The 21,744-nt window shown below is 37.8% G+C and overlaps 1 protein-coding gene across 3 annotated transcripts in view; it reads left to right on the top strand.

Moving 5' to 3' along the window:
- Positions 1-18,898, top strand: part of pde2a (phosphodiesterase 2A) — a 178,031-nt gene extending 159,133 nt beyond the window's left edge. For all 3 annotated transcript variants that reach the window (XM_074641808.1, XM_074641806.1, XM_074641807.1), the window contains 18 exons: positions 1,732-1,843; positions 1,938-1,977; positions 2,449-2,512; positions 2,755-2,836; positions 3,188-3,362; positions 5,145-5,257; positions 7,658-7,735; positions 7,844-7,966; positions 8,081-8,151; positions 8,634-8,756; positions 8,849-8,936; positions 10,563-10,610; positions 11,879-11,953; positions 12,715-12,814; positions 14,765-14,877; positions 16,291-16,329; positions 16,459-16,565; positions 17,495-18,898. In XM_074641808.1, the coding sequence (XP_074497909.1) occupies positions 1,732-1,843; positions 1,938-1,977; positions 2,449-2,512; positions 2,755-2,836; positions 3,188-3,362; positions 5,145-5,257; positions 7,658-7,735; positions 7,844-7,966; positions 8,081-8,151; positions 8,634-8,756; positions 8,849-8,936; positions 10,563-10,610; positions 11,879-11,953; positions 12,715-12,814; positions 14,765-14,877; positions 16,291-16,329; positions 16,459-16,565; positions 17,495-17,729 (1,786 nt within the window). In that variant the 3' untranslated portion in view covers positions 17,730-18,898. The remainder of the gene's footprint in view (positions 1-1,731; positions 1,844-1,937; positions 1,978-2,448; positions 2,513-2,754; positions 2,837-3,187; positions 3,363-5,144; positions 5,258-7,657; positions 7,736-7,843; positions 7,967-8,080; positions 8,152-8,633; positions 8,757-8,848; positions 8,937-10,562; positions 10,611-11,878; positions 11,954-12,714; positions 12,815-14,764; positions 14,878-16,290; positions 16,330-16,458; positions 16,566-17,494) is intronic.
- Positions 18,899-21,744: the final 2,846 nt, after the last annotated feature.

The following is a 21,744-nucleotide window of genomic DNA, read 5'->3' as shown; positions in this document are numbered from 1 at the left end:
AGCTGGTTCCACAGAACATTATTCTAAGCCTGATTTACGAGACCAATAAGTATTGAGGGTATGAACTTAATTGCTCTTAAATTGAGCTTCTCATGCCCTTTTCAGGCTCGGGTCAAATACTGTGCCGCCCTTGCTAGGATTCCTGGGAACCTAGATTCCTAGAAGCCCTTGAGCTACACACCGCTCCGGACGTCAACACAATGACGTGCCACTGCCCTCTGTAGGCTGAGAGGGATAACTGCAGGCAATTACCAGCATCACTGTGGTCACTGCAGATAATTTCATTAATCAGTCTTCATTTGCCTGCTTAATGCTGTCAAGTTCTCACGTCATTTCATTTTGAAGGCGCTCACATTCAGCACCTGCAGGAAACCAGAGTTTATCTCTGCTTTCACTCATTTAGATGTATTACAGTAACTTCAGACCGCTGTAAGTGGCTCTTTCTTCATCTGATCTGTGTTTTTTAGTCAATAATTATGCATCATGCCTTTCTTTTAGGGTTGCAACTAAGGATTATTTCATTATCAATTAATCTACCACTTATTTTTCCCAAATAATCCATTAATTGTTTTATCTATAAAATGCAGTGGTGGAAGAAGTAACAAGATATTTTACTTACTTAAGTAAAAAAAAAAAATGTTTAAAGTATCTAGAGCTGCAATAATTAATCAATCAGTTGTCAACTATTAAATTAATCGCAAACTATTTTGATTAATCAGTTTGAGTAATTTTTTAAGAAAAAACTAAATCAAAATTCTCTGATTACAGATTCTTAAATGTGAATATTTTCTGATTTCTTTACTCTGCTATGACAGTAAACTGAATATCTTTGAGTTGTGGAAAAAACAAGATATTTAAGGACGTCTTCTTGGGCTTTGGGAAACACTGATCAACATTTTTAAGACATTTTTGAGTCCAAACAACTAATCAATTAATGGATAAAATAATTGACAGATTAATCAACGATGAAAATAATCGTTAGTTGCAGCTCTGAAAGTATCAAAAGTAAAGATACAAATTTTCCAGAGTGTTACATTTATCATATACGTATTATTGGAATACTACTTTTCATGAATATGAATATTCATTCAGTGCAATTTGAACAGCTTTATATACTGTTGGGTAGTCTTATCTATAACACTGCATCAGTTATGAACTGTTTTACGTATAAAATCTTGACCATAAAAGTAACAGATATATATAGTGGAGTAAAAAGTACAATATTTCACACTGAAATGTTGCGGAGTAGAGGTATAAATGATCATAAAATGAAAATACAAAAACAATACAAGTACTTTTAAAATAATCAAATAAATAAATAATAATAATTGAGTAAATGTACATTCCACCGCTGATAAAAACTATTTTAAAAAGTGGTGAAAAATATCAGTCACCTTTTTTCAAAAGATGACAAAACATCCAAAATGATTCAGTTTAAAATGATATAAAACAGAAAAAGCATCAAATCCTCATTATTGAAAAGCTGGAACCAGAGAACGAGGAGTTTTCACTTGAAAAATTATTCATCCATTTTCAAATTAGTTGCAGATTAATTTTCTGACGACCAAATAATCAATTAATTTGCTGTTTCAGTTCTACTTTCTTAAATGTTCTATTAGCAACACCAGATCGCACAAAGTAGGCTGTGTATAATATGAATATCTGATGTTTGCTAAGTCCCACAGCAGCCTAATATAGCTCTGTCTAAATTCAGTTTCTTCTCCGCCGCAGACACACAGAGGCAGATGAACATACGATCCAGCACTGTTTCTGCTACACTTCAACAGTCCTCACTTCAACATTGGCCTTCCAGAAAGAACAGAAACTCAAAGTGGAGTGCCAGGTACGTACTGCACATGCCCACACACACTCTCAAACATGCACACACATAAATATGCATGAAGTTAAAGAGCTTTTCCGCTGTTTTCTCCACACAGGCGCTGTTACAAGTGGCCAAGAATCTCTTCACACACTTGGGTAAGTTCTGTGAAGAAAGACAGTTGTAGGACAATTTGCGTTAATGGCCGATATTAAAGTGATCACTATAGTGAAACGAATGGCGCACGTAATTGAATGAGATATTACCGGAAAAGGTGATTACACCCAGGATCATAACCGTAAAATCAAAAGGGCATTTAAAGCTATAATTACGTTGAGTCAGATTCTGACCTGTAAGAACGGTAACTGCAGAATAAGTCATTGATGATTCATTGCGTGATTTCAGGTGCAAAGAATTGATCTGCTGGTAGAGCAAATTGCCCTCTCAGTGTACCGAACCGCTGATTACAAAAGCTCTTATCAGCTTGTACAGCTAATCCACCACTACCCACTGTATAATCTCTGTTTCTGTCTAATCTGGGTTTTGCTGTTATTTCCTCTGTTTTCCTTTTGTTTCCTCTCTCTCTCTCACCCTCTAACCCCCTCTCTGTCTCTCTCTAATTCTTTCAGATGATGTGTCAGTGCTGTTACAGGAAATTATAGTGGAGGCCAGGAACCTCAGTGATGCAGAGATGTAAGCCCTCTGATTCATCTTCAAAGGGATGCTTCAATGTGTGTGTGTGAAAGAGAGAGAGAGAGAGCGTGTGTGCAGTGTAAATGTCTTTATCTCCATTTGAAAAGGCTATCTCGGCAATTTGTTCTTAACCGACTTGCCGCTTTTAATTAAAGTAGACAAAATGACCTGAGATGAAATGAGATAAAAACATGCTCATTTGCTCTGCTTCGTTCTCTGTTACTCTCTCTCTGTTTCTGTAGCTGTTCAGTGTTCCTGCTGGATCGCGTCAGTCATGAGTTGGTGGCGAAGGTGTTTGACGGAGGCGTGGTTAGTGACGAGGAGGTACGACACACGAGCGCACACAAACATGGACAGGTTTATGTGTCTTTGCTGTGACCTTTTAGAGGATAGATTTCATGCCTTAATTAGAGAGTTGACAGTAGAGATTGACAGGACATGATGGGAGAGAGAAATAAGGAATGACATTCAACAAAGGTCCCCGATCCAGACTAGAATGCAGTACGTTGTAATTACATTGTCGGCGTCGCATTTGTTATGCTCTCGCCCACTCGCTCACATTTCCTGTCTGACTCTACTGTCAACAATCAATTAAAAGACAAAAGTGTAAAAGAATAATAATCTTGGTGACATAAGCAATTGTGTGTGTGTGTCTGTGTGTTTGTGTGAGTGCAGAAGGAGTTTCGTATTCCAGCAGATCAGGGTATTGCAGGTCACGTGGCGACCACCGGGCAGATCTTGAACATTAAGGACGCCTACTCCCATCCTCTGTTCTATCGCGGTGTGGACGACAGCACCGGCTTCAAGACACGCAACATCCTCTGCTTCCCCATCAAAGATGAGAACAACGGTAGCAACAATGACGTCAACACACACACAAAAACGTCTTTCACTCAACATACACAAAAAGTTTCTTTTTTCGATCAAAACTTTCTCACTCAAACTTTATTTTGTAAAGCTTCTTTCATACAGGTTAGTGCATTTCACTGTGACGGACAAGCCACAGTAATAAGAAGACAAACAAATACTACCAATATCACAAGGAGGTTAATGCACACAAAATAGAAACAATAAAAGTGGAAAAATATACAAACAATGAAATAGATAAAAGGATTCCTCAAATTTGGCACAAACATCCACCTGTACAAATGATGAACTGGTTCGATTTTGGTGGTCAAAGGTCACTGACCTCACAAAACATGTTTTTGGCCATAACTCAGGAAATCATTCGCTAATTATGACAATTTCACACAAATGTCTAATGGGATAAAATGATGAAGATGACATTTTGGACAGACATGGATGTAAGCTGCTACTAGACTGGTTGGCGGAGGCCACACACTGTATAAAAAGATGGACGACGCATCTCCATTTCTGTACACTTCTGTCGAGCCAATCACAAGCCGAGCAGGGCCGCAGCTTGTGCTAGCATGAGCCACCCATCTGCTACGTTAGCACCATAATATAACCATAATATCTCTATAACTATATTTATAAACAAACTGACATGTTCTATTACACAGACTTGTGACGGTTATGGAAAGTTAAAGTTACATCTCATTTCTCGTACAATTTCCCAGCTTCCGTCGCCGCGACTACTTCACTCAAAGCAGCTGTCAATCAGAGAGACAAAATGAACACTTGAACATACATCAGCGTAGAGGTAGAGAAGAACTACCTAAAATGACAGAAACTATCTTTGGGAAAAATGTATTTGACGTGTACTTTCACTTTTTATTTTGGCCCATGTCCTATCTGCTAACATGGAGGATTTATGACCTATTCTGCAGCCAGCCACCAGGGGGCGATCCAGATGTTTTGGCTTCATTTTTGGGGAGCGGTCATGTCGTCCATCTTTATATACAGTCTATGGCAAAGGCATACAGCCGCGATGCAGTAATTCTAGTTTCTGCTGTACTTTAACCCAATGCGGCGACCTCTGTTATCTGTTAAAGGAGTTTCCCAGTTACCCATGTAGAGCCCAATAATGCACTGATAATGCAATAGCGAGGCTACTGATAATAGAATAAATCAGATTTTGCTTTGTTACACTATTGGTAGTTGCTCCTCTCTTGTCCTCTACAGCACATACCTACTCTTCCTTTTAAAAACGAAGCTACGTTTCCACACAGCTGCTCTCTCAGAATAGCACAAAGAGTTGTTACATCACATCCTTTGCTGCTAAATGTTAAAGTGCAGATTGAAGAGGCAACCATCCTCAGTGTGTTCCATACTTAGAAAATTACAGGAAAAACTCAGACCTTGATGGTGCTCCCTACTTCTCGCCGTATCCAATCAAATCACCTTTAGATTCTCTGTGATTTGTCTCCATATAGAAAACTGTCATTCAGATCTTTTTATGTGCAATTAGGTTCAGCTTCAGTGTGAAATTAATTTAAGTTAGCACGAGCAGCTCTATTTGAGTCTGTTCTGCACCTCTGACTGTTGCATTCTGGGCCTCATATTCCTCGTCCTTGACTCTCATCTTCCTCTCCCCATTTGTCTTCATCATCAACTTTCTTTGCTTTACTTCTTCACCTCATCGCCTACCTCAATGTCTCACTGTCTTTTTCCTCTCTCCATCTTTACTTCTGTCCTCTTCCCCTCTTTCTTTAAATCCTCCTTCGTCTAGAGGTGATTGGAGTGGCTGAGTTGGTGAATAAAATGAACGGGCCGTGGTTCAACCGCTTTGACGAGGACCTGGCCACGGCGTTCTCCATCTACTGTGGTATCAGCATCGCCCATGTAAGTCTCTCTGACTCACTATAGCCTTTACATTTTCTGATTTGCTATGTTGAACAGATACGGACATCTGGTCAGGAACAGGGCATTCAATTGTTTGCAGTATATTTATTTAAATGCCGCCACCACACCAGTCAAAACACTTGTTTTTTTATATGAAGAAACAAATAAGCCCATCTTTAAACAAAGCATATTAAGCATAAATTACATAAACGACACAGTTGCTAGATAAAAATGATCAGTTGCAAATGAACTAACAACTTAGACATCTCACTTTTCAATAGAGAACCACTTCTATCATTTCCTCTTATTCTTCTTATTAAAAGTGTAAAACATGAAAAGGGACTAAATGCAGCAGCTTTTTTTAAGCTACACATTCATCTTCATACTCATTGTAAACAACGCCAGGTCGTTAACTCAGCTTGGTTTTGAAACATAGCTCACAAACTGAATGTATAATAATGTAATCTGTGTCATGCACTTAAATAATCCTTAATTTGATTTGACTGCATGAGAGGAATAAGAGAAAGTTTAGAAAAATAATAAGCTTTTACAATGTATCCATCATCAGGTGTCTTCTTAAAACAGTGAGGTAGATCCTTTGTTGGTGCTGTCAGAGAGATGGATCCCGTCTGGCAAAACGGGATCAGTTCAGTGGGAGCAAAATGCTCAGTCAAGGCGGAGCAGAGCGAAGCCTCGAGGGAAATTTAAAGAGATTCAGTCTGTGATGGAACTGAGTGGCTTTTATGGTGTAATTCGTAGGCATTGTATGACTGCTGCAAACCCATTAACACACATTCAGCTACGCTAGTGGAAGTAGCTCATAAAGATGGGCTGTTATGTTATATTGTTATGGTTTTTATTGTTGACATTGTTTTCTAATTGTTTGCTATCAGCACCTTCAACAACCCAATGTTTATAATCTCAGATGGGTTGTTTTTTTCCATTTGCTGTAAAACAGGTTTTTCAGAATATGATGATCAAACTTCGTCATCTTATTTCTCATTACTGCAGCAACTTTCACCTTTTACCAGAACATAGTGGAAATATTGATTTAACTGGAGTGATTTATCTTCCTTCTAAGCAGTCTTGCAATTGATAGAGTAATTTAAAGGATTTAATACTGATTTCACATAACGTGCCATAAGAAAGACACTGTACTGGAGTTAAAGCAGAGAGACTGTAGATGAAGGGAGGAAGGAAGGAAGAGCTGATACAGAAAGTACAGCTGTGATGATATTTCATGCAGCGTTTCCGTTTCACCTTCATATTCAGCAGCTCTTGTAGCGTCTGACCTTTGAATGACTGCAGGTACTCAATAGTTTATCTATAAACTATAAAGATATTTGATTGGGAGAATAATTACCTTCCAGGCAGCTCGTTAATCATTTAAACATGACCACATGCATTATTTATGTAGGCTCACTCTGTATCATGGTGTACAGGATGTGGGATGGGACAAAAATGGGTTGAGCAGGATGATCTATAATAAGCAGTTTGTGACTGGTGCTTTTTCTGAAGATATTGTGATGTGTTTGAAATTTGACCTCACTGTATAAAATGACCTGTTGTGACCTCTAGGATAATCACAGCCTCATAAAACTTTACATCCACAAACTACAGACCTAGAGCATTCAGAGGATGGATGGCTTTCCTAGGTAGATTGACTATAACGGGGTTTCTGAGCAGTTTCCAGAACAGAAGTGCTCGCCATGCAATCGCTGAAAAATGCATTTCTGAAATCTCCAAATGTCAAAAGTTTTTGATCACAGCATGGCTTTCTGGTGTTCCTCAAGGTCTTGGTGTCTTAATGTGGTATTTTTGAGGGATTATTAATCATTTTTTATTAATTATCGAGTGGTAGAAAAAATGGTTAAATTTAGCACCAAATCTGTGTAACACATGGTATCAACACAAAAGTTGCTAATACAGCATGGGAATGGCCATCATAATGTTCTAAGCCCTTATACAGTTTCACAATTGATTTTAATTCACTCATTTGTATTTCTGATTTATGACTAGAACAACATGACACGCAGTGCTGATCTGCATCTCAAATTAATCTTCAGGTTCCCAGCTTTCAGATGATATACAGCCACTTCTATGTGACATATACTGTTGACCTGCTATCTCCCCCTAAATACCCCCCTAAAAAAGACCAAAATAGGTCTATGTTGGTCTCTTAAGGTTAAAATCAAGCTCTTTTTGATCCCAAAGATCAAACACCATCTCAGTCTACCCAGTTATCTTTTTCAAAATAAAGAAAAAGAATAAAAAAGAGGAGCGTTCTTGGCTGTGCTCCTACTTGTGCTGTAACTGAACTGTACATCATATAGTAGCCAGGTATATGGGACACTAAATAAACTATGTAGTGTTGCTGTAATATGATGTTTGTGTCTCTAGTCTTTGCTCTACAAGAGAGTCCATGAAGCTCAGTTCAGGTCCCACCTGGCCAACGAGATGATGATGTACCACATGAAGGTAAAATCACATTTGTACATCTCACTCACTCTCGCACACAGACGCATCGTATTTACTGACATCGTCCGTATTATTTACTCAATTTGATTCAGTATGTGTACGTTGCAGGTGTCAGAGGAAGAGGTATGTAAGGCGCTGGTGGTGGGTATCGAACCCGTGATGGAGATCCACCCCTGCTTCGCCGAGTTCACGTACACGCCTCGCTCCCTACCTGACGACGACACGCCGTTGGTAAGACACAGAGGTTGAGAGAAGAAGAAGAGAGAAAGAGAGAGAGACAGAGAGGGATTAGAGACAAAAACAGAAACAAAGAAATGTAACTGATCCTGTTGTGTGTGTCTGCAGTGCATCCTCAGCATGTTTGAAGACATGGGTTTCATCAACACATACAAGATTGACCTGCACACTCTCGCCAGGTCTGACAACTCCATCAATTCATATACTGAATATAAGAGTGTATGAGTGTGTCCTCCAGTTTCTTTAAGCATTAATAAATTGTTTCTGATAGTTGATTTTTCACTCTTCTTACCTATGATTTAATTATTTAATCCCTATTTTTAATCCTTTTCCATGATCACATTCTTGTCAACTGCTCTATAGTGTGTTGGAGTAGACAGAACAGTAACAGTAGAGCGGGAAAATTATTAGAATATGTGTTTCAAGTCAAGATTATTCTTTAAACTTGTGAATTGGGTTGATAGGGACAATTTCTGATGCTACTTCACATAATATCGTGACTGTTTTTCTTAATTGAAAGAAAGAAACAGAACAAGAACAAACCTGCTCCATAGCTCATGAATAAATCACTCAATTCCTTATTGGAAAAATCCCTCGATTACATGCGTCACTAGTTGCCTGCTGTGTTATGAAGATAATTAAACTGCTGCTTTGGTGTCAGGTTCTGTCTGATGGTGAAGAAAGGCTACAGGGACCCTCCCTACCACAACTGGATGCACGCCTTCTCTGTCTCACACTTCTGCTACCTGCTCTACAAAAACCTAGGGCTCTCCAACTACCTCGAGTACGTATAAAACACTTATCCCGCTGGTGACACAAGGAGCCAAACGTTTAGTCGTTTCGATCCTCAACCCTCCTTCTTTCTTCTCTCTTTAGGGAAATAGAGATTCTAGCTCTCTTTGTCTCCTGTATGTGCCATGACCTGGACCACCGTGGCACCAACAACTCTTTCCAAGTCGACTCAGTAAGACCGCAAATTATGTTTCTGCTTTATTAGAGAAGTGGTTCTCATCCTGGGGGTTGGGAGATCATTTCTGGGGGGTCACCAGATGGTTGTGGGGAAAAATTAAATAACATTAAAAATAACAGATTTTAGACTAGGGAATGGTTTGGACATCACATCGCCTGCACCAGTGATATAATTTGCCTCATATTATATTTTATTGAGTGTTTGTCAGAGTCAAATTGTGTGGGCCAGCGCTGCCGCTAGGCACACACTCATCATGCGCTGTGCGTAGAGCACCAAGTGCCGGAGGGGCACAAACAGTCTGGCCATAACACTGCCGTTTGCCACTGAGATGGCGCGGACCTCGTAGTAAAGACAGCTCCACTTTGGAGCAATATTTACCCCCTTTCCCAATAAGCTATCATGACATGTTTGGTATCAACAAATTCATCGCAATCTCAAGATTCATATGATACCACTCTTATGTCCAGTGTCTTAAAAACTGAAACCCACAGCGGCCTTCAACTGACAGTAATATTAATGCCAGTCAGATGATCCAGCGTCATTGTCAGAGGGTTAAAAGAAGGCCAAGTAAACCAATAACTGAGGAGGAGAATAATTCCAATTTTAAGATCATGGTGATCAATGAGACAGGCAGAGTCTAATTAAAATATAACCTATGGTTCTATTCTTCTCTCTTAGATGGTTAAATTATGTTAGAAATAGCCCTACTAGTAGGCTACAGTTTCATTGTTGGCCTATTCAAAATAGACAATTTCATTTAAAAGATATATATCAGCTTACATTGTTTTGTTTTTTTATATGTTACTGTTAATGGTGCATTCTGATCAGATTTAATTATTTGTTTGTCTCATAATCAAGGTCAATATGTTAGCTATATTATATGCAGGTTAAGAGACTATGTCCATCCTGTATGCACAAAAATAACACTGAGCGCTTTGCAAGCGCACAAAAAAAGAGGTGGAGGTGCACCAGCTCAAATCTTTCCTAGTGCACATGATTTTCTGATGACCAGCGGGTCAAGGGAGAGAAAGTCACAGAACGCATCAAAAATCCACAAAACCTGGAGCACATTGGACAAAGCCTTGGTGCTAGCTGTTAAAACGAAACCGATTTCTCTGGGGGGGGGGTCGAGTCGACTCGAAAAGGTTGAGATCCACTGTATTAGAGGGTTTAGGATGAAGCTTAAAAAATGACACAAGAGAATAGAGGGTATTACAGCAGCACTGCACCTGCACTTTAAAAATGCAGACTATAAATTTTACTTTTAGATGCTCAGGATGAAGAATAAGGGCCAGGCTCATACTGATATCAGCGTCTCCTCATGTGTGGATTCGCGCCAGTGAAACACTGGATGTCATTGTGACTAGAAGCACTCTGTTCCACTATAATCATGCACAACCCTCCAGCACCTCTATGACGCACACACCAGCTCCCATTATGCAACAAAGGTCATCGTTTTATCAGCTTCTTTTAGGATTTTTCCATTTGAAGATCCACATTAAAGCTGACAAGTACAGTTAAAGAGGAGGATTTTATTGAAGGATGTTGTTTCATTTGAATCAATATAACGTGTACACTAAAAGGATTGGGTTTCATTTGTCTGTCTGTTTCTATTTTCAGCAATCTGTGCTGGCTGCTCTCTACAGCTCAGAGGGATCTGTGATGGAGGTAACCAGTTACATCACATCACACAGCCGACTGGAAATCTATCAGAGCTGTAACAACATGATGGATCTGTGTCTATACAAAGCTTTATTCAACTTTAGTTCTGTATAGTTCTGCCATAAATTATACCTTCACAAAGGTGTGAATTGAACAATGTGTTTATTAGTGATGTCATATAGTTAAAGGTTGTGTTGTACTGGACTATATTGTATTGAGATGTGTTTCTGTCCTTTCCATTTCCATACATGAGAATATTGGAAGCACCTCTGAATATAATGTAGACCACACCACCACTAAATATGACCTCAATGCTAATGAGTGCATTATATTATGAATAAATACAATTTTTGGTAACACTTCATTTTACAGGTCCGCAAATATCATGGTACTTAGGTGATAATGAGCAAGCAACCTATTTTAAATAAATCTAAATTTATCTAAAATGACTTTATTATAAACAGTATTTAATAATAATATGCTGAAATAGCATATAATCGTTAAAATAGGGCCCTTAGGCTTGAGAAGCGGCTGTGCGCTGCTCTTCATTGGAGGTAGAAAACCAAAATAATAGAAGACACTTCTGATTAGGTACAAATCTCACCATTGTGTGACTTATTGTCTATACAGATATAACCTGGTAGCTAATGTCATGATTCAGGGAGTTTTTAAAGAAGTTATTTGCTAATTATTATTTATTTATCAGCAGATATAGAAATAACCCATATCAATTAACTTTGTATTCTTTTCTTGGAAATGTATTAAACATATTACCAGCTATTTATTACTGCTTATTGGGAAATAGTGGAATATAATTATTTAATAATATGTATAATAGATATAAAATAATAAGAATAATAAAAGTCCAGAGTCAAGTCCCAAGTCAAGACAGCCAAACAAAGTAATTTTCGATACATTTTGAGGTAAATATTGGGGTAATTTGGCGGTAATTCCAACGATATTTCAAATAGGTTACTTGCTAATTATCACCTAATTACCATGAAATTTGCGGACCTGAAAAATGAAGTTTTACACAATTTTCTTATATTAATTTCTTCCTATCTTGTTGATGAACTTCAGTATGTGTGATCTACTGATATTGTTTTGTGCTGGTACGACACCTAGTGGCCAAAAATCAAACTTGAATTCCTTGCAGAGGCTCTGAGAGGCATGCAAATTGGTTTTGCTTGTTGCGTTGCAACATGACTCAACATTCCTTTAGAAATTCAAATGTGCTCATTCCTTTTCCCATCACGCTTTATTTGCCGTGACAGAGACATCACTTTGCCCAGGCCATCGCCATTCTGAACACTCACGGCTGCAACATCTTTGAGAAGTTCAACAGGAAGGTATGATATCAAATCTGACACTCACACATTACAAGTCATGTCTCTCAACTTTAAAGCTCAAACTAGTAACTTTGAGCAAATATGATAATAAAAGTTATTTTTTATAAGACTGTCACTATATCCTGAAAGAAGTACACGAGACAGATAATGTGTGAAAAAAAAACATGTGCCTGTGTGTCCTCCGGTGCTCCTAATGGCATCTGCAAGATTTCACAGACTAGAGGAAAACAACCAATCAGAGCTGAGTGTTCTCTACAGCAGCTGTCAATCACAAGCAAACTCCGATCCAACAGTCAAACTAGGCAGCACTGATCAAATATGAATCAATATTCTGTTACTGTAATGCCTATTTCTCTCCTCAAATGTTTTCAGAAACATCTTGTAGTGTACTGTTTAGCTGTAAAATGAGAAAGTTTGCTCCGGCCGGTCGGCAGCGCCAGTTTTAACAAAAGTTTCTCATTTTACAGCTAAACAGTACTCAAAAACATGAGAGCAGTGATTGACAGCTGCTGTAGAGACTGCTCGGCTCTGAGTGGTAGTTTTTGTTCAGGTGCGGTAAAATCTTGCAAATGCCACTAGGAGGACACAGAGGACCATGATTTTCTTTTCACACGTTATCTGTCTCATGCACTACTGTCAGGATATAAATATAACGTTTTATCATATTTGCTCAAAGTTCCCCACTGCAGCTTTAATTTGCATTTACTTCATTCTGCTATCCCTGTATGTGCAAGCTACAGTTATTTTTGATGTTTTTTTAGGACTATACGCGCATGCTGGATTTGATCAGAGACGTCATTCTGGCTACAGACCTCGCTCACCACCTACGCATTTTCAAGGACTTGCAGAAGATGGCTGATGGTACGTACGCCCCAGTAGATCAGTATGCACAGCCACGTCTCTACTTTAGCTTTAAACTCACCACAGCAAAGGGAGCCTCGGTTCAGAGCGGTGACACCAAACCAATATTTTTATTCTTCAGCACCCCAGGCTAAAACAGTTTTTCATGCACAGATCAATTTTGAGATTTTGGGCTATTTTGCTTCTATAGCATGTCTTCTTTCAGACTAGTGGAAAGGAAGCATCCAAAATACACATTTAGGTGTTTATTTCACTAAAAATGTATTTATTTATGTCTGTAGAACATACAATTGAGTAAGTAAACAACTGGGGAAGCTTCATGGTGATATCTGCTCGTTAATTATTTCACTATTCTGTCTTGAAAAAAATTTATGGAATTTTACAATCCATATCTTCCAAGGCCGTTTTCTCAAAATGAGTTTTTTCTCGGAGCCAGAAATCTCCACTTCAGTAACACTTACATCCACCAACCTCTCCAGTTTCAGTCCTATCTATATTCTGAAGGTTTTTACACAAGGGTTTGTTCAGATATCATTCATAGCCTGATTTATAGAACAATTTAGTCCTAAAAACATGGCAAAAAATTATATTTTTATGGCGGTTGACAGTGATTAAAAATACATATCCAACATTCCCTCAGTAAAAACCTTTGACTCTTATATGTCTATGTATATATCTTACAAAAATCAAACACAAATTTGAACCTAGCTTTATCCAGTGTTCAGATTTCTGTTGAAGACAGTGAAAGTATGAACCCTTTCCTCCGCCGGTACCTTTCTTTTCACCATACAAAAGGCACATACTGACTCTAGATTTTCATTACTTCATGACTTCTTTTTCAGAGATCTGAGGTCAAGCTGACATTCTTAGTAATCCTCTACTTTTATTGGACTATTTACGCTTTTGAGGAGACAGTTGCTAACTGCACTCTTATATAAAGTAATTGGCTGTAACCTCCTGGCCTGTGGTTTGTTACGCCTGAATGCAACCAATTATAAGTTATCCAGAGTCGATGTTTCCGCAGTGGAATCAATTTTGTGCTGTTGAAGTAATTCAAGGCCTCTAAATGAGTTAGCGACTGCCTTCCACCACAGATTGTGTAACCTGTCAGTCATGAATGAAAATAGTCTGACCAAACGCAGAATGGAAATATACAGTCAGTGTTGAGATGCCATTGAAACATAATACATAAACTGCTTGTACCGAACATACGGCTGTGGCGTCTGATCAACAATATCTAGCAACACATAGTTACCGGTCATTTTGAGTACATGACACTAAAATGAGTTTAAAAAAATCTGAAATTTTACAGTGCACTGGTAATAACTCTAGACTACTTCACACCAGGGTTATTATAGCAAAATAAAACTGAAACTAAAATGAAAATAAGCAGTGAAAAATATTGTTAGTAAACTGAAACTATATAAAAACTATAACCTTTAAGAAAAACTACACTGAAAATATATTGCCTGGTTAAAAAAAAAGTTTAGTTTTTTAGTTATAATTTATCACTACTGAAAAAAAGAAAGCGTGAATTTCCGTCAACTCTCGTGACGTTGAACCACAGAAACTGAACAGACTTGACATTCTAGTAGATGGCGCTATGCTGTAATTGCTTGACATAGGACACTAAAGTAGCGCGAAGATTAAACATTAAACATTATGTCCATTCCTACACAGCTCTCTACCATGTACTTTGTATGTATATGTATCTACTTCTGAGACAAAACTAAACTAAACCTTTCTGGAAAAACTGAACTAAAACTGGCAAACACACACTAAAATCTAACTAAAAGTCAAATTAAATAAACACTTCTTTTTTTTTTTTTTTTATTCAAAACTATCATAACCTTGCTTCAGATCTTCACAAAGCTGTCACCTAATTTACTGCCAATATAAGTGTGCAAATGCAGCTTAGACAGTCATTTTTCTTGCATGTGTGTGTTTCAGACGGATACAACCCAAAAAGCCGAACCCACCGCTCCATGCTGCTGTGCCTCTTGATGACGTCATGTGACCTGTCGGACCAAACCAAGGGCTGGAAAACCACACGCAAGATTGCTGTCAGTTCATAGTCTACACTGATGTCTATACTTTACATTATAACTTTACATTATATATCCACAAATTTAGATAATTATGTTTAGTTTTTAATATATGATGAACTGCGACCAAAAAAAAGATGGTTTGGCACGGACGTTTATTTATCACCACATTAGGAAATTTAAGTTTAAATTGGGGAAAACGCGAACAGTTCTGGCCTCCACGTCATCCGTTAATTCCTGATTATGGACACCTCGAAGGGGCATTATCCCCCTTACACCATGGTAACTCGCAAAGAAAAAAAAGTTAAGACCATTAATTTATATTTTCATGAGTTTTGCAAACAAAATCTCAAGTTTTTCACAATCCATTCACTCTGGACCTGTAAAATGAAGTGTTTCTCCATTGTGTTATATTATTATAGCAGCTCCTATTATCAGCAGTGCATTCGTAAAGATTTCCAATGGCTATACAATAAAACTGACCCCTTTCTGTGACAGTAAGGATTATGAGGTTCTTAGCTGTGCAGTTGGAAACAACCTCTCAGTCTATATTCCATTAATTTCTATTCTGTGAAACTGCGCTCCATTTTAGGATTATGTTTAATCTTGGTCTGCCCCCTTTTCAACACCAAACCCCTGACCCTTGTCCTAAATCCTACACCCTAAATCTCCAAACACCTACAGCAAATGCTCTGTAATCCTTCCTCGCAAAACTGAAAACACATTTCTGCTTCATTCAGCTTCTGATTAATGAAAAAACAGCAATCACACCAAATATTGAAATGTCGTAAAGGGGATTTTAGATTACAGCATTATTGTGATGCAGCGTTGTCAAATTACAGTAATATTTACAAACATGTGAAACTCTCTCCCAAAGCTAAAAACCCTGTTAATACCATGGTATTATGGTTAGGTTTGCAAACAACAATTATTTTTATTGTCGATTAATCTGTTGATTGTTTTCTTGATTAACTGATTAGTTGTTTGGTCTATAAAATTGTGAAAATGACGATCAGTGTTTCCCAAAGCCCAAGATGACGTCCTCAAATGTCCTGTTTTGCCCAACCACAAATATATTCAGTTTACTGTCATAGAGGATTAAAGAAACCAGAAAATATTCACATTTAAGGAGCTGGAATCAGAGAATTTTTACAAAAAACGCTCAAATTTAATTTAATAGTTGACAACTAACTGGTTAATGGTTGCAGCTCTAATTATGGTATTACATAGTAGATTGTAATATTCTATTTTAAAACGTATTTATGCTAATTTTATTCAAGTTAAATGAAAGTATTCCAGATTATATTTGCTGCTTTATAGTGTGACATTACATACATAAGTAAGCTTTGTTTTAAGGGGAACTTAATCAATGTCACTATGAATATGAACCCATATGAACAATAACAGCTGTCTGCCTGTTTGTGTCCACAGGAGCTGATTTATAAAGAGTTCTTCTCTCAAGGAGATCTGGTATGTGTCAGCGTACGCTTGCTGTTAAATGGCATGTGAAATTATTTAATAAGTGGCTGAAGTGTGTGTCATTTTATTCAATAGAGAGCTCATTACTCATGTCTGTCTGTATTATGTGTGTGTGTGCAGGAAAAAGCCATGGGGAACCGGCCCAGTGAGATGATGGACAGAGAGAAAGCGTACATCCCAGAACTACAGATAAGCTTCATGGAACATATCGCCATGCCCATTTACAAGTGCGTACGAAGAGCTAAAACATCTCATCCTCCCGACCCTGACCCCTTTAATCACATATCACTTTGTCTCAGGGTCACGGCTGATCTTGGTCCCCACATTGCAATTGAATCTCCTATCTATGTTCACCAGAAATATAGAACTTTAAACTGTATTTAGATTGTATTCAGTATGTTTTGGGTTTAAAGCTGCTCTAATCAGTATTTTTATATCAACAATGGATCAAATGATTAATGTGTTAAGGGTTGTTTTCAGTGACGAACACACACAGATAAAAATCCCCAGACTCCCTCAGCTTTACAGAGCATTTCAGTGTCTTTCAGCTTATTGTTATGGTCTTATGACCCCGCAACTTCACTGTTTTGATTCGCTCTCATCAGTTGCATTTTTAGCCGCAGCAGGCAGCTGTCTTCAGCGAAAAAAGCTGTGATAAACTCCCTGTGTGCTACCCGACCAGCATCAAACAGCAGACAGACACAGTTTGCGACTAGTTGGTGAACATAGTGGAGAATTTAGCAGACAGATATTTCCCTCAGGATCAAAAATAACTAAGAACACTGTTGAAAATAAGACATGCAAGACATTAGAATAAAAGAAATTAGGTTAAAAAAAAAAATTAACTAAATTATCATTTTCACCTTTTTATTTGGGACTATACTATCACAATAACTTGTATCTTATTTTTCCACACTTAAGTTTTTATTGAGTTTTTGCAGAGATATAAACAGAACAGCACAACAACATCAACAGAAACAAACAACAATGATTAGTCATCTGGAAGTTTTTCAATATTCATACACATGTATTTTAGTTGGCATTCATTTAGTTGGTGTCGTTTCTCATATAAACATTTGATTTTTCCCAGTTCTTTTCATATGTATTCTCTTTAATAACTTGTATCCTAACTCACTTGCCGCCGCTGTCCTTCTAGGCTCTTATCTGAACTGTTTCCTGGGGCCACTGAGCTGTACGAGAGAGTGGCGGCAAACCGGGAGCAGTGGACCAAAGTGTCCCACAAGTTCACCATCCGTGGGTTGCCTAGCAACAACAGCCTAGACTTCCTGGACCAGGAGTACGAGCTGCTGCAGTCCCAGGGTGCTTTCGGGAGTGACGACCACTGCCTCAACGGTTGCCTTGACGACGCAGAAGGAGGCAGTGGTCAGTGACAACAGCGGGGCTGCTGACGGGTTCTTGAAGTTTTCTGTGGTCCAATAAGAGGCTGAGGACGCCTTTTTTAAGCGACCGAAGAGTGGAGCGATCTCTCTGCTGTCAATCACGTCTTAGATGCTTAGGAGGCCATGCAGAATGGACAAAGTTTCAAACTAATTGAATCAGACAAGTGATTTGAAACGAGCGGAGCCGGTTCAGCGATTCATGTTGCTTGTGTCTCCAGTTCAGGAAAGCAGAAGGTGGTGACTTTTATCTTTTTCAGCAGCTACACTGGAAAAATAAGTTTTTAACCACACGTTCATTCATACAGTACTGATCCTGATGATTAAGATTGTAAAAACACACACACACACACACACACACGCACTGACGACACACATATGTACATGCGCATACTGTTTAGACACACAACAGAGAAAAAACGTATGGAAAAAGACTACTTCATGTAACAGTGAGATAAAGTGCTATACTTTCTGTAAAATGTTTCATAATAGCTTATATTGATTTCAATGGCTCAGCTGCCATATTCCCTCACCTGATGCTTATGAATGCATGCTGTATGGACACCTCACGTATTATTCCTTTTATCTTCGTCAATGCTGATTTCTCCATGGCTAAGAAATTAATGCAGTCCATTTTTAAACCATCACAACAGATTTTTGTATTCAGCTCTCCAAAATACCATAAAGTTGTACAAGGGAGAATTTACTTACACAGCGTTATAACCCTCATGATTCACTTTTTCCTCATTTTTGGGGAAGTTTTAAGGGACAAATTGACAATCACTGATCAGTGAGTCACATATCCCTGACCATAACACCCCACACCATGCATAAAACATTAAAACACATGCATCAAGTGTGCACCTCAAACAAAGGTCACTCATGACCTAAAACACACCCTCAGTTTATTTTACTCCCTTGCACCGTTCTCTCTTCCTTTTACTTTTTAGTTTACTACTACATAAACCACTTTAGATAGAGTGAGCAAACCGAAGCCCTTTAAAAGATCCATCTCATCTGTCAGTGTAAATGTGCCAGAGTAGAGCGTGTTATATGGAATGTGTCATCGAGTGTGTCATATGGATCTGCCTTATTGCGCATCTTTGCTGCCTTTCTTAGAGCTTTTAATATATGAAAATTGAAATAAAGAGTCTGTTTTAGTATGTATGTTGTATATTTGTTATAGACATAGTTTGAGTATCAATGTGCTGAATGAATGATGCTCAAAAGATGTATATGTGAAATACCTGTGCGAAGACCTCAGATGTCATGTTCACTTCTTTAGGTTTTATATATATATATATATATATATATATATATAACCACCAGGGGATATTAGGCAGACACAACAGCATTTTTTCCCAAAATAGATTTAAAGAAGGAACTAGAGATGTAGCCATCGTATAAATGTCCTGAAAGCATCAACAGTTCAATATTGCTGCATCCCAAAGGAAATGAAAATTAGAGTTCTCAGATTGTGCCTCATGTAAAAAAATAAATTGGGGTTTTTTGTTACAATATGCCATATTCTGTTTTACCTTACGGTGTTTAAAATAGGAAATGCTGCAGAGTTAGTTAGGGTAAGGTAACCACAGAATAGTTACACAAAGAGAAACTTCTGTAATGGACACGACTACTGTATGTAGGCTGTGTGTGGAGGGGTGAGAGTGAGCAAATGAGTGGATGGACGAGTGGGTGTGCAGATAAGAGAGAAAGAGAGAGAAAGGACTGTTGAGATCAAGAGGGGGATGTTTAGTATAACCAGTCTTTGTTGATAAATGATGCAGACTCAAACCTCAAGTGATCTTGCTAGAGCTTCTTCAGTCGATAATGAAGGTAGATGAAAGCAAAAATATTGCAATCACATGATTTAAATATACATTTTTTCTTGAAAGGGGAGGGAGGAAGATTAATTGGTTAGCAAAGGGGTTTGATGTATGTGTTATACCTACATTGGGATATGCATCAACCAGCGCGATTGGATGGACTCGTTTGATCTGCCTCTTGGACTGAATATTTTTTACGATACATTTCTTAAAGGGCACACAGACGTATTTGTAGACTCTCTCTCTCTCTTTCTCAAGCTCTTTCTCTCACCCACTTCTATTATTTTTAAACCACTGTTTCATACCTGCCTTTTTCATGTGCAATATGAAGTGTCTGCCTCTGTGACGTTGCATAGATTCCTATGTAAATACCTATGCCTCTTGTTAAATTATTATTAGGTCTGCGTTTCCAAATGCGTTTGAGTGTTTGGTCACGATGTTTCCATTGAAAAAAAATTCTAATTTTAAACCTGAAATGCTTTTGAGAGTCCAGACCGTGGTCGGACATTTTTCTATACCGAGTGTGTCCCTTTATGTGATGTTTTAGAGAGCTAAATGTGCCAAGCCAACATTGTCTACTTCCTGGCCAAGCTGCAAAGTGAAAATACCTTCAATTATTTTTGTTCTTTAATGTTGGAGGGAAGTCCGAGGGCTGTGTTCATATAAAACTTTTCTGATAAATCATGACCAGGTCTGAAATTGTGGCTCATCCAGGAACCCAGTGTATTTCCTATCATCATCACAGAACAGCGGGACTCTCACCTGTGATGTAATGATCACCTGTGACATAATCATCAAAAGTGGCAAAAACATAATTACTGTAAATATCAAAGTTTTAAAAGAAAATGTTACTTGATTGTCTGTCATTATTACAATGGGAAGTTTTTCAATTCTGTAATGTATTTAAAGTGGTTGCATCCTGTTCTCTTTTTTTTTCATGCCATTTTTGAACAACCCCAAGCTTATTAGACAGAGGAGATGAAAGAAAACCATGATACATATGATATTCTACCACAAATAAGAGCCCAAATTAATCTGAAATGTAGACATGATGCTTATACTGAGGACTAAATCCAGACATCTGTTAATTATTTGTTTTGTTGAGTTCTGAGTGCTGGTGGTCTTGTTCTTCTTCAGATGTAATGAACAAGGACATTATGGATGACATTTTGAGATTTTTTTTCTTTCTTGGAATAAATCTGGTGAAAGGCTTCTTGATTGCTGTCTCTAATAGTACACACAGCACAACATATACTGTCGTATCACCATACTGTGACATTAGGGCTCTGCAACACTGATTTAGTCATCACAGTGGCGTCTCTGTTGATCCTGTTGGCCTATTGCACATACTGATACTGATGCATCACTTAAGAATTTGACACAGGTCCCTTCATAGTGTTATTAACTGATGTTGTGCCTAGAATTATGCCTATTTCCATGCACATCTGTATTTAATCAAATTAACCCACTTGAAATCTATTTAATTGAAAGCATTAAATGTGGCATCCCAATTAAAATCTGATTGAAAGTATTCCAGTTTGTAAAATAACCTATACATTCTCTGTGGGAGTAGGCTGATATTTGATTTATGAATATGAGAAGGGGGACATAAATGCATATATACTTTGCATGCAGAGTTATGCAAGTGAATATTGCACCAATAACACCAAATAATGCAGTCGAAACATAACTTGTATTTTTATATCTTTAATCTTATATTTAAAATACAAAAAGCAGAATAGCTAACAATGTACATCCCCTTGAAAGCAAGTGATTCTCAAACATAAAGTACCACCACACAATCTAATAATATAACATTATTATTATTATTATTATTATTATTAATAATAATAATAATAATAAGCTAACAATAATAACAATAAAAATATAACAACAACAATAATAATCATAATAATCATAATAATAATCTGCCAAGAGATGCCGCCGGAGAGGAGTTCATCCAGCTGGTCCAAAGTCTCAGACAGCACATCACAGTCCAAACCAACCCAATCACATCACATTGAGCTGGAACACAAAGAAAACTCACAATAAAACAAAACACACTAAAATAAAACAAAGGAAATCACAATGGTGGACTTTACACCAGCATATTATCTGAAAAATAAAATAGTAGAATGAAAACTCAGAAACTATTTGACTTTACAATATGCACATGTACATAA

The sequence above is a fragment of the Sebastes fasciatus genome, chromosome 7 (genome assembly GCF_043250625.1).
Source record: "Sebastes fasciatus isolate fSebFas1 chromosome 7, fSebFas1.pri, whole genome shotgun sequence".
Classification (NCBI taxonomy): domain Eukaryota; kingdom Metazoa; phylum Chordata; class Actinopteri; order Perciformes; family Sebastidae; genus Sebastes; species Sebastes fasciatus.
This window is presented reverse-complemented; position numbering and strand designations above follow the sequence as displayed.